The sequence below is a fragment of the Aulonocara sp. 'chitande type north' Nkhata Bay genome, linkage group LG18 (genome assembly GCF_057382095.1).
Source record: "Aulonocara sp. 'chitande type north' Nkhata Bay isolate Kocher_YH1m ecotype deep benthic linkage group LG18, A_spYH_male_GT1.1, whole genome shotgun sequence".
NCBI lineage: Eukaryota > Metazoa > Chordata > Actinopteri > Cichliformes > Cichlidae > Aulonocara > Aulonocara sp. 'chitande type north' Nkhata Bay.
In genome coordinates, this window is record NC_141361.1 from 40126192 (window position 1) to 40150444 (window position 24253).

General features: G+C 42.1%; 1 protein-coding gene and 1 long non-coding RNA gene across 2 annotated transcripts in view; one reads left to right on the plus strand and one right to left on the minus strand.

Moving 5' to 3' along the window:
- The first annotated feature begins 4120 nt into the window (after positions 1 to 4120).
- Positions 4121 to 24253, plus strand: part of LOC147309194 (uncharacterized) — a 34632-nt gene continuing 14499 nt past the window's right edge. The window contains exon 1 of the mRNA XM_086272252.1: positions 4121 to 4380. Coding sequence (XP_086128378.1) covers positions 4209 to 4380 — 172 coding nt within the window. The 5' untranslated portion in view covers positions 4121 to 4208. The remainder of the gene's footprint in view (positions 4381 to 24253) is intronic.
- Positions 16701 to 24212, minus strand: LOC147309195 (uncharacterized). The gene is made up of 2 exons (XR_015126078.1): positions 23826 to 24212; positions 16701 to 23696 (listed from the first exon to the last, which is right to left on the minus strand). It is a non-coding gene; the product is annotated as an uncharacterized LOC147309195 (long non-coding RNA).

Here is a 24253-nt window from a genome sequence, read left to right on the forward strand (position 1 = left end):
GGTGTGGGCGTTTGGGACACAGCCTCCCAACACCTACCACTGGTCCAGGAGGGACATACAACGTTCTGATAAGGTGCCAAGGGGGTTGTGGCAGGGGTGTGATCTTTGGCTCTGCTGCAGTGGAGGGGTGGTGCAGTGGGCTCAAGGGGAGGCTGAGCTGCAGGTGGAGGTAGTTAGGTTGATGAGCTAGCTTCCCTTTTCAGTGCTGAAGCATATCGTGTGTGTGTGCCTGAATAAAAGTGGCAAAACAGCCAATTAACGTCGTGTGGTGTTTGAATCATTCACAGGGGTATATGCTTTGGTGGACTCAGGCAGCACGCAGACCCTAGTCAACCAAACCCTGGTTCGATCAGAGGCATTGCTGGACACAGAGTAGGTGGAGGTCACCTAACCTTGACCGTATGTTTCTTCAAGTGAAGAAAGAAATACTGACATTTATTTACAGATACATTCTGGTGCATTTTAAATGTGTAACTTTTCACTGCCCTTTACACTTTTTACTTAAGAGACATTTCTCAGTACAGTAGTAATACACAGGACAGCTGAATGTAAATTGTGCCACATTTGTATAGCCTAAGCTTCTTTGTTTTACTTTATCTGCATATTTACCAAGTGGCAGTGGCTCGTCATGGTCACACATGAAGCCAATTCGTTCAGCTACAGGACTTTGTAGTTTATCCTCTTTTTCATGGATGCCTGGATGTTAAACTTTACATCTGGGAGAAGAGCCACACTGATCATTTTATTGAACGTGAAAGAATTTGGACCATTTTTAATTCTCTGTGATGACACAGTTTCTGTTTGAAAGTTTGGACAGTCGTTGGTTCGGACCTCAGACTTAAGAAGTGGATATTGTTATATTAACAGCTTTTCAACAACTAAAGTAGCAATGGCAGTATTAAGATTGACAGAGTGGGAAATGGTAGTGGTGCAGAGAACAGAAAACCAAACTAACACCCAGAAAAGCAGGCAGATGAGTGATTACATATCTTCCTTATTCCTTATTAAGCTTCAAGAAGAAGAAAAAAGATATATATAAAGTTTTTCTATAAATTATATATGGCCTGTTACAAATGCTGTCATATGTGACATCATTTAAATAGGACCTGCCTGACAAAGTGGAGTAGACTTAAAGATCCTAGAGAAACACAGTAACTGAGATCTCTCAGTCTGGATAAGGTTATAATGCCATTTCTAAAGCTGTGGGGAACCATAGTGAGAGCAAAAAGGAACATAAAGGCTCATCTCGGTTTTGCCAAAAACATCTTGATGATACCCAAGGCGAGACAAAAGTTACATTTTTGGAAGTTGTCCCATTACATGTGGTGTAAAAGTAACACAGCATTTCAGAAAAGGAACATCACACCAACAGTCAAACGTGGTGGTGGTAGTCTGATGGTCTCAGTCTGTTTTGCTGCCTCACTTAGTCATAGCGCTGCATACACACTTATTTAGCACAAAGCTGTGGTAAATAGAAGCGTGAATTCCTCTGTCTGCCAAAACATCCTGAAGGAGAATGTGCAGCCATCTGTTTCTGGCCTGTAGCACTTGGGTTCTGCACCAGGACAACGATCCACAACAGACCAGCGAGTCTTTCCGTTGCTACGCTTCACAAGAAACAACCCTTTCCTACCAAGAGCTCATGACCATAGGTAAGGGAAGGCATGTACACTGACCAGCTTAGGTTTTTCAATTTCAATTCAATTCAATTTTATTTATATAGCGCCAAATCACAACAAAAGTCGCCTCAAGGCGCTTCATAGATTCAGAGAAAAACCCAACAATCATATGACCCCCCTATGAACAGCACTTCGGCGACAGTGGGAAGGAAAAACTCCCTTTTAACAGGAAGAAACCTCCTGCAGAACCAGGCTCAGGGAGGGGCGGGGCCATCTGCTGTGATTGGTTGGGGTGAGAGAAGGAAGACAGGATAAAGACATGCTGTGGAAGAGAGACAGAGGTTAATAACAGATATGATTCAATGCAGAGAGGTCTGTTAACACATAGTGAGCGAGAAAGGTGACTGGAAAGGAAAAACTCAATGCATCATGGGAATCCCCGGCAGCCTACGTCTATTGCAGCATAACTAAGGGAGGATCCAGGGTCACCTGGTCCAGCCCTAACTATATGCTTTAGCAAAGAGGAAAGTTTGAAGCCTAATCTTGAAAGTAGAGATAGTGTCTGTCTCCTGAATCCAAACTGGAAGCTGGTTCCACAGAAGAGGGGCCTGTTTTGTGTTTAGCTCTCTCTTCACCACGACTGACTGGAACAGTGTCTGCAACACTGCCACCCCAATCCATCTGTCAACCTCTTGCTCCCCTCACTCATGCACAAGACCCCCATACTTACATTCCTTCACTTGGGGCCTAGAGTGAGCTACTCCACTCTTTTCCAGCTGAGGACCATGGCCTCAGATTTTGAGGTGCTAATTCTCATTCGCATCAGTTCACATTCTGGAGACAAAAACCTTATAGTTCCTGCTGTATCCAAGGACTAACAAATGAACTCTCCTTTCCAGCACATTGGCAGCATATGGCTGAGGAGTTTCTTATACTGAAATTTTAATTTCTGGAATACAGTTCAGTGCTAGATGTCACGATCCAGGGTTACCAAGTTTTTTTTTCAAATCTTCTATTTAACTTCTGGATAAAGGTATAGCAAAGGTTACTCTTTCAGTTCTGGACTGAAAGAGTCCAGAACCAATAACTTTATCGATTCTTCATAAGATACCAATTTGTCTTTGCAAAGGCATGTTTAGTTCTATGTTGAATGTCTTTTGGATTTCATATTCGTTTTAGCTTTTTAAGGGTTTTTAAGGTTCAGTGAATTTACTTCCTCTTCTAATCTATTCAATCCAAAATATGACATTATCTTTTCCAATTTGTCTTTTCACCACTATAGTTTATCACTAAAGCATTCCAACCAAAAATTAGCAGGTTCTATTATTATAGCATATTACAGCTTATTGCAGGCTCCGATCTCCTTCATTGGCCCATTTTGGCCTCCACAGCATGTTTTTGTCCCGTCTTCCTGGCCTCAGCCCAACCGGTTGCGGTAGATAACCGCCCCTCTGTTTCTGCTGGAAGTTTCTTCCTGTTAAAAGTGAGATTTCCCTTCCCACTGTTGCCAAAGTGCTTGCTCATAGGGGCTCATACGATTGTTGGGTTTTTCTCTGTATCTATTAATGTAGGGTCTACATTACAGTATAAAGTGCTTTGAGGTGACTGTCGATGTGATTTGGCGATGTATAAATAAAACTGAATTGAATTGAGCCTTAATGCAGGCTCTCTCCTTCGTCTGTCCTTTGCTAGCGCTCAGCCTCTTGCAGGCTCTCTGCTTTCTCTCCTAGCCTTCACTGGCCTTGATCTCTATCACAGATCATGAGCTCTGTCTCAGCTCCGTAACGCTCTTCTGGCCACCGATGGCCCTTTAACTCTGCCCGCTCTGTGTCTCATTTACCACAATCCACTTCTAAGCTTAGAATAGAATAGAATTATTGTTACAATAAAATTGTGGAATTGTTTGATTGCTTTCTGTTTATCAATAAATCATGTTCCGTTCATCCTAAAAATCTCTGCTTATTGAAATGAAGCTTACACATGGTTCAATAAAGAAAAATCTGTATCGCAGATCTGTCTGTGTTTGTTGGCCAATCTATCCTTTTCATCACTTCCACTTTCCTGTCAAGCTCACTGCTGACATCACTGGTCTAGTCCAATTATCTTTCTATCCGGCCCTCGCAGTCTTTCATGCAGACCGGCTCTTCCTCATCTCAGCCTCTCACATGCTACTCAGAGCTCCATCCAAGCCTCTTCATCTTCATCTTCTTTGTGAATGTTTTGTCTAACTTCTGCCTGTTACTCCCAAATAATAATTTACATTATTTGCGAACACTGAGTTTAAAACTAGTGATTTTGTATTATTATTTTGTACACACTCATTTCCTGTTATGGCATTAAGTTTCTTTGTATGCACCACTGGCTGTATAAACATCACTGGATAACAGTCCTTTCTATAGTCAGTGGTGCATAGGTTGTCATTTTTAAATAAAGCTTGTTAAAAATGTCGATGGGTTTTATTGTGAAAGGAAGGAACAGGAAGAAGTTTTTTTGCACAAGCGTAGAACGTTTCTGGCTCTGCTCGGTAGTCGAAGCTGAAAACGGTTGTGTACTTTATAGCAGATAAATATTTGAGCTGCTGAAGTAACGATGTGTTCAGTCGAGTATTTGAGAGACTTTGTTAATGAGCGACTAACGGCTGCTGCTGAAGAGATATTCGGAGCCTTTGTAAAAACGATCGTCCAGAATGAGGCCGATGCCAGGCAGCGCATACTCCGGGATATCACCGTTAAGTTCCCCAAAATAAAGTTACAGAGAATAGGTACGTAACAAAACCACCGCTGCATGATAAAGCTGCGAACTAGTGGATCAGTAGCACGCATTTAAAGGGGTGAAACGGACAGGTAGATGTAACGAGGTCACGGAAATGCTGCTGTAAACTTCACTGAAAATAAATTGATGCCCTCGGGTTATTGTGAAGGAGCGCATACCTGAGACGGTTTACTGCAGGTTCCAGATGGCGTAGGAAATTGATTCACATTTCAGGCGTGGGTGTAACACAAAGAAGGTTACTTTATAGTTTGATATCGATCACATAACGCGTTTCTTTTGTTAGCAGTGCGTGTCTCTTTGTGTCTCTGCTTTTGGCCACATACTGATTTATATAACCCCACCCCTATTCTCTCCGTGGGATACTACTACATCTGTCCTTTCAAGTTGTCTTTGTGTTAGCTGCGTTGAGAAATCTGGAGAAATTATAAAGCTCATGGACAATGGAGACATTCAAGGAGCAGCTGAAACGAGCACAGCGAGCAGGAAACACAGTATTATCCCAGTTATATTTTCCCAGTGCAGTAGTGTGTTTATTTCTAACACGACTGCTCTAAAACTTCAACTGTATTCATGCAATCAGTACACGGTACTCAGTTTGTTCAGGTCCCAGGTGTCCCTTAAGAGGGTCGTTGACCCACTATTCAAATCAAATCCAAATCAAATCACTTTTATTGTCACATCATATGTGCAGGTACACTGGTCCATTACATGCGAGTGAAATTCTTGTGTGTGAGCTTCACAAGCAACAGAGGTGTGCAAAACATACCATAACATAAAACAAGGAAAATATAAGAATGGCTAAATCTGAGAGTAATAAATATATGTACAATATATAATAGTATATGCATTATAGCGATCGTGGCTCAAGAGTTGGGCGTTCGCCTTGTAATCGGAAGGTTGCCGGTTCGAGCCCCGGCTTGGACAGTCTCGGTCGTTGTGTCCTTGGGCAAGACACTTCACCCGTTGCCTACTGGTGGTGGTCAGAGGGCCCGGTGGCGCCAGTGTCCGGCAGCCTCGCCTCTGTCAGTGCGCCCCAGGGTGGCTGTGGCTACAATGTAGCTTGCCATCACCAGTGTGTGAATGTGTGCGTGAATGGGTGGATGACTGGATATGTAAAGCGCTTTGGGGTCCTTAGGGACTAGAAAAGCGCTATATAAATACAGGCCATTTACCATTTTTACCATTACTGGATGTGTATACTAAATATGTTTTTCTACGTGTGTGTGTGTGTGTACACATATTTTACAAATTAAATAGAGTAAACAATAAATAAAATGTATAAACTATACAGAGGTTGGTAGTTGAACATGTGCAAAACAAGTGGCATTAATGTATAGTATGGAGTGCATAATGTTGAAGTTCCAGTAGTAAGGGTGAGGTGTCTGTGATGTATATTCATCATGTGAGCCAAGGTGTCAAAAAAGGGTGTAGGTCGCTATCGGCAGAGACTTCGGGTGAAGCCATTGTGGGACCTCGCCTCGCCCTATCATGTGACTTATTCAGATCAACTGACGCAAGATGTGAGTAGGGGTTGAGGTGCCTGGGAAGGGATCTCAAAACTGGGATGTAGGTAGCAGACAGTTGGTGTCGTAAGCCCCGCCCTCTGTTCAAGGATGGTTTCTTTCACTCCTCTTTCAAACCATCTGTTTTCACTGTCCAAAATGTGGACATTGGCATCCTCAAAGAGTGACCTTTGACCTTTAGATGCAGATGTACAGCCGAGTCTTGTCCTGTCAAGGTGGCGCTTCTATGCTGTGCCATGCGTTTATGCAGTGGCTGTTTAATTTCTTCACTGCAGAGGTCTGAGCTCTCCTAGTTGCACTCCACAGCATACACTGTGTTGCTTAGCTTGTGTTTGGGATGAACCAGTTTATGTATGAGTGTGTGGCTCGTTGGTGTCTGACCTTCTTTACTCTGCATCTGTGCTGGTTGGATGAAGGCCCAGCTGGGATAACCACATATTTTGAAAGCTTTGTTTACATGTGTGTTCCATTTCTTTGCCTCCTGCCCTGGGCGTGTTTTCTGCCCAGTGTTGTAGGGTCCAAGTTTGTGTTCCAGACGGTGGTGGGAGTCAAAGAGGAGGTAGTGGTCTGTGTGTGTGGGCATCAGCTATACTGCCGCAGCGTCCTCTGTTGTTGTGGTTGTGTCACATACAAATGACATCACAGGACTTGCAGTTGCGTTGCTATGACGTCCGACACACATTGAGGTGGTATTTAGTAGTAATTAAAAACAACAGTAACAGAGTCGAGTCAGGCTAAGTTGGTAATAATGGAAGACAAGCTGTTGTGGTGCAGACATGTACGACTGTGTTGGTTTTATGGTTGTTTTATTGATGTATGAGTACAGAAGCTCAGAGCTTTACAGATTACACAGAGACACAAACACTCAGATGTCTCTATGTCCAGTTTTTAACTTCTTCCCTTCCTCTATTTTTAATTTAACCAGGAAGATCCCATTGAGATTAAAAACCTCTTTTTCAAGGGAGACCTGCCAAGATAGGTAGCAGCACATATCTCACAGTTACGGAAATTACACAATTAAACACAGGCACACACACACACACACACACACACACACACACACACACACACACACACACACACACACACACAAAAGCACTTCCTGTGTCAGTGCTTATGTGCTTGTATTGTCTGACACATGTTGTTGAGGACAACACTCCAGCAGCTTCCTGTGCCCTAACAGCAGGCATACATGGACGTGACTGTGTTGTGGTGGCCTGTGTTTTTAACAAGGCTAACACATATCCCCTGAACTAACTTTCACTGTGTTTCTGTGTTTCACTGAGTTTCTGTTTCACTGTGTTTCACTGTGTTTCTGTGTTTCACGTTTTCTGTGTTCCACTGTGTTTCACTGTTTCCGTGTTTTTCTGTGTTTCACTGTTTCTGTGTTTTTCTGTGTTTCACTGTTTCCGTGTTTTTCTGTGTTTCACTGTTTCTGTGTTTCACTTTGTTCCACTGTTTCCGTGTTTCTCTGTGTTTCACTGTGTTCCACGTTTTGTGTGTTTTTCTGTGTTTCTGTGTTTCACTGTGTTTCCGTGTTTCTCTGTGTTTCACTGTGTTTCTGTGTTTCTGTGTTTCACTGTGTTTCTGTGTTTCACGTTTTCTGTGTTCCACTGTGTTTCACTGTTTCCGTGTTTTTCTGTGTTTCACTGTTTCCGTGTTTTTCTGTGTTTCACTGTTTCTGTGTTTCACTGTGTTTCACTGTTTCTGTGTTTCACTGTGTTTCACTGATTCTGTGTTTCACTGTGTTTCACTGTTTCTCTGTGTTTCACTGTGTTTCTGTATTTCACTGTGTTTCACTGTGTTTCACTGTTTCTGTGTTTCACTGTGTTTCTGTGTTTCACTGTGTTTCACTGTTTCTGTGTTTCACTTTGTTCCACTGTTTCCGTGTTTCACTGTGTTTCTGTGTTGCACTGTTTCTGTGTTTCTCTGTGTTTCTGTGTTTCACTGTGGGGACAGTGTTCTTTGGGTTGTATGCACTCCTTGTTTTCTCCAAATGTCATGTGCCCACAGGAGGTATTTCCAATATGCATAATCTTTCTCCAGGTTGTCCTTAGTGTACTTTATTCTGGCTTGAGGGTGAGGGAGATTTTTTTGTTGGTCAGTAACGTTGCAGTCCATTGTCTGGGTTTTAGTGATTGTATTCTTTGAATCTACTTTTCACAACGTGGCTAAGTCATTCACTCTAGTGTCTCGGCAGCTGTTCTGGGTCTTTAGACCGCTGGATCTTTCTTCAGGCATTTTCTGTATTGTGTGGCACACTTTATATTTCTTGATGTTGCTTCTAATTCCAATTCTTTAAACCTGGAAACGCTGTAATAACTTATAGCCATCTCCTGATTTGTGAGCAACAAAAGTTATTTTTCTCAAGTTTAAATGTCTTTGGTTATTTATATATGACTTCCAGCGCCACTCCAAGCTTGCAGCCAGTATCAGCAGCTGCGATCTGACAGAGTCCTTTTTTCACTTTGTCCTTAATGTAAATATGTAAGAAAATTGTGTATGTTTCTGTTCTGTGTCCTGTGTACTCTTTGTTTGTATATGTGTCTTTTTGGCTGCTGTTACAACCAAATTTCCCCTTGTGGGCCAATTAAAGGATTATTCTATTCTATTCTATTTTTGGCATGATGTTCAGACAGCTCAAACCTTTGCTGGACTGTTAGTGTGTGTACATTGGAAGATAGCCCTCAGTTTGAACGTAACAACCTTTGATGATTACAGAGTTAACCTTGTAGAGTTGATGGATGTGCCTGTGCTCCAAAGCACATGACCGATTCAGGACTTTTGTCGACTATGCGAACTTCATACTATAAACCAGTTTTTAAATTGTGTTGGTAAGCAAAGTAAAAATAGGCTTATAATAAATAATCTACAGCAGGGGTAGGCAACCTTTCTGATGACGTGATGACGAGTGCCATTTAAAATTTCCTCAGAAGTCAGTGTGCCATATGATTGCATTAGCAATAAATTTAATAACTCTCTATATGAACAGTTACACAATATATAGAACCACTTTATAGAATTATATTTGTTTGCAGATGTTGGCAGCTATCAGCGAATAGTTATCAGCTGTTTTGAAACAAAAAAAAGACACTTTTTATCCATAACAAGAACTACATGACAGCAAATGACAGGAATATACTGTTGGTGTTTTTATAGACTTAAAAAAGGCGTTTGATACAATTGATCATTCTATATTAATGAATAAACTAGAGAGATATGGCATAAGAGGGTTAGCATACAAGTGGATGAAAAGTTACCTGGATGACAGAAATCAATATGTCGAATTCAATAATGTAAAATCTAAGCAGTTGAAGGTAACTTGTGGTGTTCCTCAGGGCTCTGTGCTGGGCCCTAAATTATTTTTATTATATATAAATGACATATGTAGCATTTCCAAACTGTTAAAATGTGTATTGTTTGCTGATGATACCAGTCTGTACTGCTCAGGTAAAAACCTAGAACAGCTTCTGACTACAGCGGAAAAGGAGTTAAATATATTAAAAAAACTGGTTTGACATATATATATGTATATGTGTATGTATATATATATATGTATGTGTGTATGTATGTATGTATGTATATATATGTCTATGTATGTATATATATGTGTATGTATTAGGGGTGCAACGATATTCGTATCGATATTGAACCGTTCGATACAGTGCTTTCGGTTCGGTACACATATGTATCGAACAATACAAAATTTGTAATTTATTTTATCAACTTTCCTTCTGACGATGCTGTCTGTGTTGAGCGCTCAGTGGATCTGCACTCGACAGTGCAGCCTAGGCGGAGTAGTCGAGTGCAGATTCACTGAGCACAGGGCAAGCTAGCGAGACAGAAGTTAAGCTCTCCTTGCAACATGCCAATATGAACCCCTCCACCCTCATTCAGATCTGGCGTTTGGAACTATTTTGGTCTTCATCTGACGTATGACCCTGAAGGTAAGCGCGTCATGGACTAAAGTAAAACAGTATGTTGGATGTGCCACGCAATGCTCAATTACATGGGTGGGAGCTAGTGTGTTAGCGCAGTTAGCTCGCTAACGTGTTGGCCGTCCAGCCCCACGCTCAGGGCGATCCGCGGTAGCTCGTTAACAGAGATTTGCCGTGTTGTGGCGTTAAGGTCATTTCAACGAGATTTACGCTGACAGCACTAGTGGGAACACAACGAATATGACTGCACATTTACTCCAACATCATCCTAGTGCAAAGACAAGTGGAAGCCGACAAAAACAACAAGCACGCATGCTACAAACTTTACCCGAGTCATTTAGACAGCCGTTAGCACAGGATTCTCCTTATGGGGACCTGATATGTTTAATATGCTGCTGAGAATATAGCCCAGAAGAAGCGTATAGTATAGCTTTTATTTTGGAAAGAGACATTTCTCTGTAATAAACTCTCTTTTCCAAAGATGAGTGATTCCTCAATCAGATACAGGGCTCGCAATATCGCTAGCCCAACGTCCCGGGGCTAGCGATCTTTCCAGTCGGGCTACCAAAATCTCTCTCTGCCCTGCCCGTCGGGCTATTGTAGGAAGGAAAAATATATGTCAATGCTTTTGCATTCTTTCGGAAATGTAGCTGGGTAATTATGTCATTGGCATCGGTGAGCCACTGTCAATATGTGACATATTGAAATCGCGTTTGAATTTGCGCTTCTCACATAAGCTCAGCGATTCTCTGCGAGATCAACCTCTCACATGTTTAAGCTTGCTGCGGGAGATTTCACTTGTCATGTTTGCATAGTAAGCTAACGATTAATAAGACGATGTCAGAGGAATTGGTGCACAAATTATCATCACTCACAGATCAGTGCTGTCGCTCTCTATACACAGTTCGCACGATTGCAAAGTGAAAGCAAAAAAACAAGCGCAAATTCAAACGCGACTTCAATATGTCACATATTGACAGTGGCTCACCGATGCCAATGACATAATTACCCAGCTACATTTCCGAAAGAATGCAAAAGCATTGACATATATTTTTCCTTCCTACAATAGCCCGACGGGCAGGGCAGAGAGAGATTTTGGTAGCCCGACTGGAAAAATCGCTAGCCCCGGGACGTCGGGCTAGCGATATTGCGAGCCCTGTATCTGATTGAGGAATCACTCATCTTTGGAAAAGAGAGTTTATTACAGAGAAATGTCTCTTTCCAAAATAAAAGCTATACTATCTGCTTCTTCTGGGCTATATTCTCAGCAGCATAAGGAGAATCATGTGCTAACAGCTGTCTAAATGACTCGGCTAAAGTTAGTAGCATGCTTGCTTGTTTTTTTTCTGCTTCCACTTGTCTTTGCACTAGGATGATGTCGGCGTAAATGTGCAGTCATATTCGTTGTGTTCCCACTAGTGCTTTCAGGTTAATCTCGTTGAAATGACCTTAACGCCACAACACGGCAAATCTCCGTTAACGAGCTACCGCCGATCGCCCCGTGCATGGGGCTAGACGGCCAACACGTTAACGAGCTAACTGCGCTAACACACTAGTTCCCACCCATGTAATTGAGCATTGCATGGCACATCCAACATACTGTTTTACTTTAGTCCATGACTCGCTTACCTTCAGGGTCATACGTCACATGAAAACCAAAATAATTCCAAATGCCAGATCTGAATGAGGGTGGGGGGAGGTCCATGTTGCAAGGAGAGCTTAACTTCTGTCTCGCTAGCTTGCCCTGCGCTCTTCCTTCTGACGATGCTGTATGTGTTGAGCGCTCAGTGAATCTGCGTTCGACTACTCCGCCTAGGCTGCACTGTCGAGCCTAGGCGGAGTAGTCGAACGCAGATTCACTGAGCGCTCAACACATACAGCATCGTCAGAAGGAAAGTTGATAAAATAAATTACAAATTTTGTATTGTTCGATACATATGCGTACCGAACCGAAAGCACTGTATCGAACGGTTCAATATCGATACGAATATCGTTGCACCCCTAATATATATATATATATATATATATGTATATATATATATATATACATATATATACATATATATATATATATATGTATGTGTATATATATATATATATATATACATATATATATATATATATATATGTATATATGTATATATATATATATGTGTATGTATATATGTATGTGTATATATATATATATTAGGGGTGCAACGATACACAAAATTCACAGTTCGGTTCGATACTTTGGTGTCACGGTTCGATATTTTTTCGATACAAAAAAAATGTTCATGCCTTTTTAAGTTGTCATTTATTAAAATTATAAATATATATATTTTAACTCAAAAGTACAGTTTTTAAATTTAACCCTAACCCCTGTGCGTGTTTTTTATTTTGACAGCGAATGCGCACCTGTGGACTACTTATGTGCAGCCCTGGTTATTTAGCTCGTCATATTGCAGCCACAGAAATTCTTTTGTCCATGAAACCATAAAGCTGCACTTTCTTTTTGCCTTATAGTCTGATTTGTCATAACTTCTCCGTTTTGTGGTAAGCTTTTCTTTGGCTGTCACTTCTTCACCCTGACCATGACTTATTTGGCTCAGCAGAACTGAAATGCTTTTACACACGCACTCACATAAGCTCAGCGATTCTCTGCGTGATCAACCTCTCACATGTTTAAGCTGTGGGAGATTTCACTTGTCATGTTTGCATAGTAAGCTAACGATTGATAAGACGATGTCAGAGTAATTGGTGCACAAATTATCATCACTCACAGATCACTGCTGTCGCTCTCTATACACAGTTCGCACGATTGCAAAGTGAAAGCAAAAAAACAAGCGCAAATTCAAACGCGACTTCAATATGTCACATATTGACAGTGGCTCACCGATGCCAATGACATAATTACCCAGCTACATTTCTGAAAGAATGCAAAAGCATTGACATATATTTTTCCTACAATAGCCCGACGGGCAGGGCAGAGAGAGATTTTGGTAGCGCGACAGAAAAAATCGCTAGCCCGACGTCCTGGGGCTAGCGATATTGCAAGCCCTGTATCTGATTGAGGAATCACTCATCTTTGGAAAAGAGAGTTTATTACAGAGAAATGGCTCTTTCCAAAATAAAAGCTATACTATCCGCTTCTTCTGGGCTATATTCTCAGCAGCATAAGGAGAATCATGTGCTAACAGCTGTCTAAATGACTCGGCTAAAGTTAGTAGCATGCTTGTTGTTTTTGTCTTTGCACTAGGATGATGTCGGCGTAAATGTGCAGTCATATTCGTTGTGTTCCCACTAGTGCTTTCAGGTTAATCTCGTTGAAATGACCTTAACGCCACAACACGGCAAATCTCCGTTAACGAGCTACCGCCGATCGCTCCGTGCATGGGGCTAGACGGCCAACACGTTAACGAGCTAACTGCGCTAACACACTAGTTCCCACCCATGTAATTGAGCATTGCATGGCACATCCAACATACTGTTTTACTTTAGTCCATGACTCGCTTACCTTCAGGGTCATACGTCACATGAAAACCCAAATAATTCCAAACGCCAGATCTGAATGAGGTTCAATTTGCCTGTTGCAAGGAGAGCTTAACTTCTGTCTTGCTAGCTTGCCCTGCGCTCTTCCTTCTGACTATGCTGTCTGTGTTGAGCGCTCAGTGGATCTGCGCTGGACAGTGCAGCCTAGGCGGAGTAGTCGAACACAGATTCACTGAGCGCTCAACACAGACAGCATCGTCAGAAGGAAAGTTGATAAAATAAATTACAAATGTTGTATTGTTCGATACATATGCGTACCGAACCGAAAGCACTGTATCGAACGGTTCAATATCGATACGAATATCGTTGCACCCCTAGTGTATATATATATATATAAAAATAAAAAACACCCAGCACGCCCCTGCGGGCGGTTTATCCTTCAAGCTCGGGTCCTCTACCAGAGTCCTGGGACCTTGAGGGTCCTGCGCAGTATCTTAGCTGTTCCCAGGACTGCGCTCTTCTGGACAGAGATCTCCGATGTTGTTCCTGGGATCTGCTGGGGCCACTCGCCTAGCTTGGGAGTCACCGCACCTAGTGCTCCGATTACCACGGGGACCACTGTTACCTTCACCCTCCACATCCTCTCGAGCTCTTCTCTGAGCCCTTGGTATTTCTCCAGCTTCTCGTGTTCCTTCTTCCTGATATTGCTGTCATTCGGAACTGCTACATCGATCACTACGGCCGTCTTCTTCTGTTTGTCTACCACCACTATGACCGGTTGGTTAGCCACCACAATTTTAGGGCTGCTCAATTAATCGAATTTTAATCATGATTACGATCTGGGCTTTCAACGATCATTAAAAATGACTGAGCCGATTATTAGCCCCTCCCTCATTTATCCGCGACACCTTAAAGGCCGGTCCGTGAAAATATTGTCGGGCATAAACCGGTCCGTGGCGCAAAAAAAGGTGGAGACCGCTGATTAAGAGGACCCGAGGGAAGCTCGGAAAGCTAAGCAGAAGTTATTTGGAGAGAAGAGTGACTGCCGTTGGCTGAAAAGAGAGGTAAAAAAAAAACTTCAGTGGTGTTGCACACTATTTTATATTATTTTTTAAAGTCATTATTCAATACGTTGTTATTGTTAACCCTTTAAAGCTGGTCAGAGCTGCACGCTCCGTTTTGTGTAGCTATTTTTAATTCCCTGTAGAACCTGAACCGTGTAAGCTAGCGCAATATATTTTTTTGCATATGAAACCGGAGGAGTTGTACTTACATCTTATGCCATCAGCTTGTCCTCGGTCACGGTTTCCTTCCACATAAAGCTTTGCAAAATTTGCATAAAAAGCGCTTGCAGGAACAAAAACATAATATTCCAGAAACACGCTTTGCCGATCCGATCAGCTGTTCGTAACACTTCCCACAGTGAAACAGACGTCAGCGCGAACTATCGCATGTCCGCCATTTCCTGCCCGAAACCGGAAGCGACGTCATTTTCGCAGAAAATGTAGTTTTTTACTTGTAGGCCTTAAAAGCCTATAATGGTGTTTTCATAAGTCATGTTTGACTTTTCTGAATTGTTTCTGGGATGCTTAGAACTCGAATTGCACTGCTGGAAATAGTTTATTTTGATGCACCTGCTGTTTTCTTTGCAAATTTGCATCATAGGATTGTTTTTTTGTTTTTCCTGCAGTATATAAAAATTGGTGTATCTCCAAAATAAAACTATGAAGACACTCAAAATAAATTTCCTGTGGTGGGAAACTATTTTTTGCAACTTTTTTGTATTTAAAGTTTTGAGAGATAAACCTCTTAAATTTCTCCAAGTAGAAATATATGTTAAAAAAAACAAAAACAATTTTCAATTTTTTTGTAGTTTATTGCACTTTTTTGCAATTAATGTAGTTACTATGGACTTAATGCATACATATTATTAAAATATGGGCTATAACAGTAGTATAGCAACTTGAAATGCTCCCACAAATGGCACTACAACATGTAAAAAAATAATATGAGCTCTGGCGGACTTGGTTCTATAGTAGGTCTTAAAGGGTTAAATAAATATCGTCAAATAATTGAGATCTCAATTTCAGTGAAAATAATCGTGATTATCATTTTTGCCATAATCGAGCAGCCCTACACCATTTTGTCCGTCTGTATCTGGAAGTCCCACAGGATCTTAGCTCGGTCATTCTCCACCACCCTTGGGGGCATCTCCCATTTTGACCTCGGGACTTCCAGGTTATACTCGGCACAGATGTTCCTGTACACCACTTGGTTATGGCGTTCCATGTATGCCTTGCCTGCTAGCATCTTGCACCCTGTTGTTATGTGCTGGATTGTCTCTGGGGCATCTTTACACAGCCTGCACCTGGGGTCTTGCCTGGTGTGATAGACCCCAGCCTCTATGGATCTTGTGCTCACAGATTGTTCTTGTGCTGCCATGATTAGTGCCTCTGTGCTGTCTTTCAGTCCAGCTTTGTCCAGCCACTGGTAGGATTTCTGGATGTCAGCCACCTCCTCTATCTGCCGGTGGTACATACCGTGCAGGGGCCTGTCCTTCCATGATGGTTCCTCATCTCCCTCCTCTTTCTTGGGTTTCTGCTGCCTGAGGTATTCACTGAGCACTCGGTCAGTTGGGGCCATCTTCCCAATGTATTCTTGGATGTTCGTTGTCTCATCCTGGACTGTGGTGCTGACACTCACCAGTCCCTGGCCCCCTTCCTTCCGCTTAGCGTACAGCCTCAGGGTGCTGGACTTGGGGTGAAACCCTCCATGCATGGTAAGGAGCTTTTTTGTCTTTATGTCAGTGGCTTCTATCTCCTCCTTTGGCCAGCCTATTACCCCAGCAGGGTACCTGATCACGGGAAGGGCGTAGGTGTTGATGGCCCGGATCTTGTTCTTACTGTTCAGCTGACTCCTCAGGACTTGCCTGACCCTCTGCAGGTACTTGGTGGTTGCAGCCTTTCTAGCGGCCTCTTCATGGCTCCCATTTGCCTGTGGGATCCCCAGGTACTTGTAGCTGTCCTCTATGTCTGCAATGTTGCCTTCTGGTATTTCAATCCCCTCAGTTCTGACTACCTTCCCTCTCTTTGTTACCATCCGACTACACTTCTCCAGTCCGAACGACATTCCAATGTCATTGCTGTATAGCCTGGTAGTGTGGATCAGTGAATCGATGTCTCGTTCACTCTTGGCATACAGCTTGATGTCATCCATGTACAGGAGGTGGTGAAGGATATAAAAAAAACAACAACAGCAATAGAATAATATTAAACACAAAGTGAACCCGTCTTCCTTCATTAAATAGGTTCTTTTAGATGTTAAGGAGGAATTGACTTAACCAGGCTGGCGGAGAATGAAGACAACCGGACACCTGCTGCAGATGGGGAATCAGTGAACTTTTATTGAGACAGAGACAACCTCTCAAAAACAGCTCACATCAAGAGATTCCAAATATTTGCTGTGAGGATGGGTATATATTCTCTAAAACTTACAGGAGGGGGTTGTGAGGCAAGTGCTGCATTAGCAGAAAAACAACTCCATAAAAGGAAAGCGGCCTTGGGTGTTCTAGTCTCTTCGCTTCTTATCGCTCTCAAGGCCAAAGTCGTGAGCACACACACAGTTGCACAGTAACTTTAAAGCTGAACAATATTTAAAGCTGAATAATGTTTAAAGCTGAACAATATTTAAAGCTGAATAATGTTTGATCAGATTATATTTTCTTCAAATCCCCCTTTTGACCCATCTTAAATGGGTCAACACACAAAAATAAGTAACATTCAAAGGAACACAGAGACGTGTCGAAGCCTGGCTCGAAAAACTCCTCGGGTCTTTTCATTTGTCTTTATCTGTCATTGCAGATGAGGAGAAAAGAGTCCAGGCACCACCCTGCCCAGGGGTCGGCTGCAAGCAGTCTCGGTTCCCGATGAAAGCAGTAACAGCTGTCCTGCACACAAGGGTACAACGAGTTAGTGCAACCAGGGTAGTGACACAAAATTAACAGTTCCTGTAACTCAGCAACCAAAAAGCATAAGTAATGATAAAAATGTGGAGAGTACAGAGTATACTATAATAATGAGAGATATAAACGTGAAAATGTGAAAGAATAAATCAACCGTAAAATAAACTCAGAACGGTAACTGCTAAGGACATTCAAAAGTGAATATGGTAAAACTGGAGAGGAAGTGGTGGGCAAGACCCTAGGGGCTACATTTGTCAGATTGGGACTGTCAGAAGGGGGCGAAGCTTTTGAACTTGAAGGTGTCAGAAGTGTCGGGGGCCCTTCACAGATCAGGATTATGCCAATGGGAATGAGACCCAGGGCCAGGAAGCAAACAAAGACGCAACATCTTTGCCTGCCTGTCATTTCAGGGGGAAAGGGCCAAGACATGTTTACTTAGCTTGGATGTCGTCTAATAGAGGATGATGGGGCACAGAAAGGTGGTCCAGTTCCCCCCACCTCGCCAAGGGCGTGTTCTAGGAGTTAAAGAGCAACAACCTGCAATCTGTACCAAAAAATCTTCATAGTCCCACCGGAAAATCATAAGAGTAATAAACGATTCAGCTCAACAGACAAGTATCATGTTCAGGTTTCTCCAATCATTAAATCACTATTATTGCCACAATTTGCTTTATTCACCCTTTGGGCAATGAGAGAGAGAGCCCCTAATGGCCAGTTAGTGGGCTCTAGGTCAAACTGTCCCCAAATTTGTTATCTGTTATTATTACTTGTTGTCATGTCACTTGTCTGTTTTCTACTGCACCCCTCTCACCAAAGCAAAGCAAACATTAGCAGCACATTGACCGTAGTTAGGCATCCTCATTCCATAGGTGCTATAAAACATTTCCTGTAAAAGAATCACAGTTTTCAAGACAGGGTGTGTCTCCCCCAACACTCTCACCAGAATACAGTGTAATAGCATCCCCAACTCCTAACCCATAAACACCGTTTCTTCACACATCCGCCCAGAAATCCTGTAATAGAAAAACATTAAAACTGTAACCCTGTAGGGAAGAAAATGTAAATGGTAACGCTGCGCAGTTACCTCTGTAAGCAACACAAGACACAAAAATGGCATTTACAGGTTCACTCATCCTCGAATATTTTGTCATCCTTCTACTCCTGTAAAAGAAACCCACATAAATTCATCCACCCTTTTATCCTATCTAGGTGGAGGTGGTTAACCTTGAGTCATGGTCAAGTCTTGTCATCTTTTACCAGTCAGTCCGTTTGTTTTTATTCCCAGTCTTTCATCCATTCATCCGTTCTTTGCTGATAGTGAAACCTGTCGTCGCATCTAGTTTCCACACTCAGCAAAATGACGTCATCTCAAAAAGAAACAAGAACTTGAGTTTGGATTACCTCGCTGAATCCTTTTTTTAAACAGGGACTCTCGTTTCTAATTGTCCCCACAAGTGTTTCCTCCAGAACCCATTTCAATGCGGAGAAACTCACTTACAACAATTTTCTCGCCGACGTGTAATGCTTGTAATTTCCGATGTGCAGATCTGCTTAAAGAAAAGATTCACAAACAAAAATCAGTAAATATAAAACAAAATAAAATGAAAAATAACAAAAACAAAATGCAGACGCCCGGGTCTTAGGACTTGTCACTGAATATTCTTCCCATCAATAAAAATACCAACCTAAACCTACACAGAGTCAAATCAACACCACCTCAACCTTTTCATATTCATAAACCTATATGTTTTGCGTTCGTGAAACAAAATTGAACCATTAAGTAAGTTGAGCTCTTGAAATGTTTTAATTCTCTTAATTCTGCCAGTTTATTTCAACACTTATTCAATGACTTTTATTCAACTGCTACTTGGTCACTCGACTTTTACCTGTTCAAATTGCCTAGGGTTCAACAAAGTCTAGATCCCCGTTATCATGAAACTTGAACGGTGTACGATGATTTACTTACAGTAATTTAGAATCATCAGTCAACCTAGCTCTACTACTGGCACTGCGTGACTTTTCTCACACTGGAAACCAGAATTTAGCACAGAACTTTAATGCCTCAGGCAATCGCGTTCAAGGGCTGCCCCCCCTTCTCTTCTTCTTTGTCCGTGTGTTCCTCCTTTATTAAATCTCCATCACAATGACGTGGCGCTCTGAAATAAAACTCACACTGTTAATTCCTCGTTTTCACTCTGCACCACTGCTCAGAGTGTTTTCTTTTCTTTTTAGTGTAGAGTAAACAATTAAGTCGAGGCCTTAAGCCCCAGATATCTCGCACGGGCATCATTTTCATAACCAAACCGCTCCGGACTCTGCTCCCCAGACCACACAAATGCCCTCTGGGCTTATTATTATAGCAAATTCTGTATTTGACTTTGTTGTGTGCAGCATTGAGCCTTTGTCAGTAAAGCATTCTTCATTGCAGCAGCTGGAGCATTGTGTGTCACTTCTTAGTAAATTAAATCAACATTTTGATTTTAGTGCATGGGTATGTATCAGTTTTTACTCCCTCAACAAGTGCATAAGTGTTCATGTGTGTGTTTCCCTTCATTCTAAGTAGGCGCATGCAGAAGTGTGTGTTCGTGTGTTGGTATATGTTTGTGTTCATCACCTTCCTGTTCTGTAGTTTAGGTAAACCAGCGGCCTGACGCATGGCCTAGGGTCCTCCCCTCCTCTTTGGGTCTGTTTATGTTGTCCTTACTTTGCTCCACGGCCTTCTGCAGCTCTGCTGTTCGGCTCTTCTCAGAGGTCAGCATCCTTCTGCTCACCGTCCCTTTTCCTCCGGGCTTAATGCGCGTCTCGTCACAGCTCTGTCAGCTGACGCAGCCTGGGAATTTCCCCCGTGTAGTGAAACGGGCTTTAGGTTTAGTGCTCTCCGTCTCTGCTGCATGAGATCACTCTTTTGCAGCACTGTTGACATCCTCAAGTTGTTGTTGTGAGTCCAGCTGCTGTGGCCTTCAGGGGTCAAAGGGTCAAAGATGGTCGCGGAGAGGGCAACGATGGTAGAGGGGAGGGTAGGAGTCCAGGTCAGCTTCGGCTCTCAGAAAAAACAAAAACAAAACAAAACAGGCGAACAGGAAAATGATGTTGTGTTGGCTGTGCTGTGTTGGCTGTGTTATCCCGAGAGGGGAGAAACAACGAGATCTCGTCTCCCCCCTTTTTTGTTTTTGTTTTTTTTTTTTTTTTTTTTTTTCACCATATAATCAACTCATAACCCCTCAAGTTGACAGGACAACACAGGTACGTGTTAAAATTCTTAAGATCCTGTTTAGAACCTAAAAAGGAATTTCCTATCATTCAGTAGTCATTTGTCTTAAACAATCAATAAAAACATGTCCCAAGTCGACCCTTTTAACCACTAAATTTGTCGTGTCCTCACTTAATCCTCAGACCAGCGTCTTTGTCTTTTGACGTTACGTTGTTGTCCTGCAACCCAAAGCGTTTAATTGTCAGTAATGTATAAACTATATCATTTAAAAACAGGTGTATGTTAAGTGTCGCTACTTTAACCTTGCATGTACGTGCACATGTATGTAAGCTGTTTCTTCATTGCATGTATGGGTGCGTCTGTATATGGGTTACTTTAACTTTTTCTCAAACGAGGCATGTCTCTAACACGCACATGTGTCTGTTCCTCACCCTTCTCATATCTTTCTCTGGTTGTGTGTGGTTTTATTTGTTTCAGTGATTTACCAGGAACATCTTTTCCTTTTCTCCATGTCTTCCGCCAGAGGTTAACACTGGTGAGATTCAGGGACACAGCACCCAGAGCAGTTCAGCGAGAAAAACCCGCCTCAAACTACATTCTCTCTTTTTTGTTTTACCGGGAGGGGTGAGGACAACTCTGGTGTCCAGCCGTGAATTTTAGCCAAAGCTTGGCCTGTCTTCTGCTGCCGTACTCAGGCTTCCAGGTTAAGAAAAAACACCTGTATGAAGACACTAAACATACATTTAGTATTTGTATAAACATAACTGCCTAAATCATTGAACTCTTGAGGAGGGTGTATTTCAGAATCAGAATCAAAATCAAAAACTTTATTGTCATTGTCATGAGACCGACGACATTAAGAATGGTCCCCGATCATTGCATCATCCCTAGTAATATCAAATATAAAAAAACAATAAAATTCAATCAATAAAATAGATAGAATACTTAAAATACTAAGTATTCCCACCGTCATGTTTCAGACCGTGCATAGATTAACACAAGAGTGGCATGGTGGACATTTTTGTAGTATTCAGATGTGTTATTGCAGTTGGATAACAGCTGTGTTTGAGTCTATTAGTCCTTGCTCTGATTGCCCTGTACCGTCTGCCTTAGGGCAACAGTTCGAACAGGGAGTGGCCAGGATGTGAGGTGTCTTTTATGATGTTTTGGGCCTTTTTAAAACAGTGGGCGTTGTTTGACTCTTTACTAACTTTAAAACCCCACCATAACAATTTCTCACTGACAAACTTCTATGCATCCATTTAAACATGCGAAGCCAGCACAAAATCACACACATACCCCTACAGCAAAGCTTTAACATAACCACAATGCAACTTCTCCCTTAAACGGGAGAAATCACCCTGAATCAACCAACTCTATATAAAACGTCAAACAAAGATAAACCACAAACATTTCTACACTTCTGTGTCTTCCACGCAGCACAATAGGCAGAAGAACACCGATTACTCACAGTCTACAACAAAAGAAAAACCTGCTCTTTTCACAACTCTCACAGCTAAAGTCAAAACTCTTACCCAGTGCCTCTGAAATAATAAAAAATCACCAAATACTCGATTACTCTTTCCACTCGCTCCCTCTCACTCCCTTCTTCCTCATACAGCATACACGCTCGCTCCCGCGGACCCGCTCGGCCCCGCGGGCTCACTCGGCCCCCACCTTTTTTCTCTCACAGAGACAGAGAGAGACCCTTTTCCTTTTTTTTTTTTTACTTCGGTCTATCTGCACAGAGTTTACCTCATCTCTTTCCTTCTATGGGCATGCACACTTCCTGTCTCACACACACAGCCCCTCTCTCAGAGAGAGCAGAAAAGAGTTTTTCCTTTTTTCAACACTCAGGAGAAATTCAACAGACAGTTTATACCACTATTTTACACTTTATTTACACACACCGGTAATTTATGTTCTATTTACACACGGGCCCGCATAGACATATGCCAGAAGAGGTTACCCCTAACTTTTTGACTAATTTAAAAGCACCTATAGCCCAGGCCTAGCCTTGCTGATCAATTACCGTTTCAAGTACGCCGCCTTGAAAACGGCCTCATTACTAAGCTCTAGTACTTTAAAACTGCTTCCTTTCTGTGTCTCACCCCGCTCATCATCATTAGTTTCTCGATCTAATTCTCCATCCATTTTACTGTCAATGGAGGAGTATTCTTTTATTGATTTTAAAGGAGAATTTGGGCCAGCTGGGTTTCTGCCTCTGTTAGGCACTAATCAGCTGGGGCGCTGCTTTAAAGGTGAGTCAGCACTGAAATATCCCTTCAGGTGTTACCAAGCTTCTACCAAACCGGAGTCTGGCGGGTAACCTTGCCTAGAGCTTCCTGATAGGGGTGCTAGTTGGTTGTCACCTTGTTCACACGTCTCATTCACACTTCATACATTACCTGCAGTCACTCATTACCCTCCTTATGTATGTAATAAATGTGTAAAAAAATTCTATGTGTGGTGTATTATTTTAACCAAAAGAGGAACCTAGTTCCTTTAATTGTGTAATCTGTGAACAACGGAGAACCAAAATGTCCTGCCCAGTGTTCCACAGCAAGCATTCAGCGTGTATTTATGTGTGTCCAATATCAAACAGAACATCAAAACATTTAAAACACTAAAATCATCGGGGTTTTAAGAAGAGATCCGTTTTCTCCTATTGATCAAAGGGACCCCTCCTATGGACTCCAACCAGTACTTCTCTTTTTTAAGTTTTAGAGGATCTTTTCTAATAAAGTCCTCTGGGCCTTCCTAACCCTTCTGTAGTTTAGAGAATATTACTAAAAAATATTCTCAAGGCCTTTAACCTTTTAATTTGTTTAGAAAGGCGTTACTAATAAACCCTTTCAAGGTCCCAGACCTGCTGAGGTATGTATCCGACACCGGAGAGCAAACCCGTCGGCTGCAACCGTGGCCAGACCTCAGTTCACTTTTATCTTTATTCACTTATTTCTTATTCACTTATCTCTTATTCACTTGTCTGATTCTCAACAAGCCTTAAGTAAGCCAGACAATTTTGGTTATGAATTACTAGGAGTTTGGACACTAAGTATTTTTATAATGTTCAATATAGCAGAAATAAAAGGTCTGCTTACCTTGTTTTTTGTGTGTACACAGCTTTTGTCCAAACTCCGTTCACTCAGACCACGGCCGATGTCCTCCCTCCCGTTCCAGTTTGACCTGGAGCGGATCCTGTTCGTGACGCCAATTGAAGGATATAAAAAAAACAACAACAGCAATAGAATAATATTAAACACAAAGTGAACCCGTCTTCCTTCATTAAATAGGTTCTTTTAGATGTTAAGGAGGAATTGACTTAACCAGGCTGGCGGAGAATGAAGACAACCGGACACCTGCTGCAGATGGGGAATCAGTGAACTTTTATTGAGACAGAGACAACCTCTCAAAAACAGCTCACATCAAGAGATTCCAAATATTTGCTGTGAGGATGGGTATATATTCTCTAAAACTTACAGGAGGGGGTTGTGAGGCAAGTGCTGCATTAGCAGAAAAACAACTCCATAAAAGGAAAGCGGCCTTGGGTGTTCTAGTCTCTTCGCTTCTTATCGCTCTCAAGGCCAAAGTCGTGAGCACACACACAGTTGCACAGTAACTTTAAAGCTGAACAATATTTAAAGCTGAATAATGTTTAAAGCTGAACAATATTTAAAGCTGAATAATGTTTGATCAGATTATATTTTCTTCAGTGGCTGACAACTGCTCCGTTCCGTAGTCGGTATCCGTAGCCA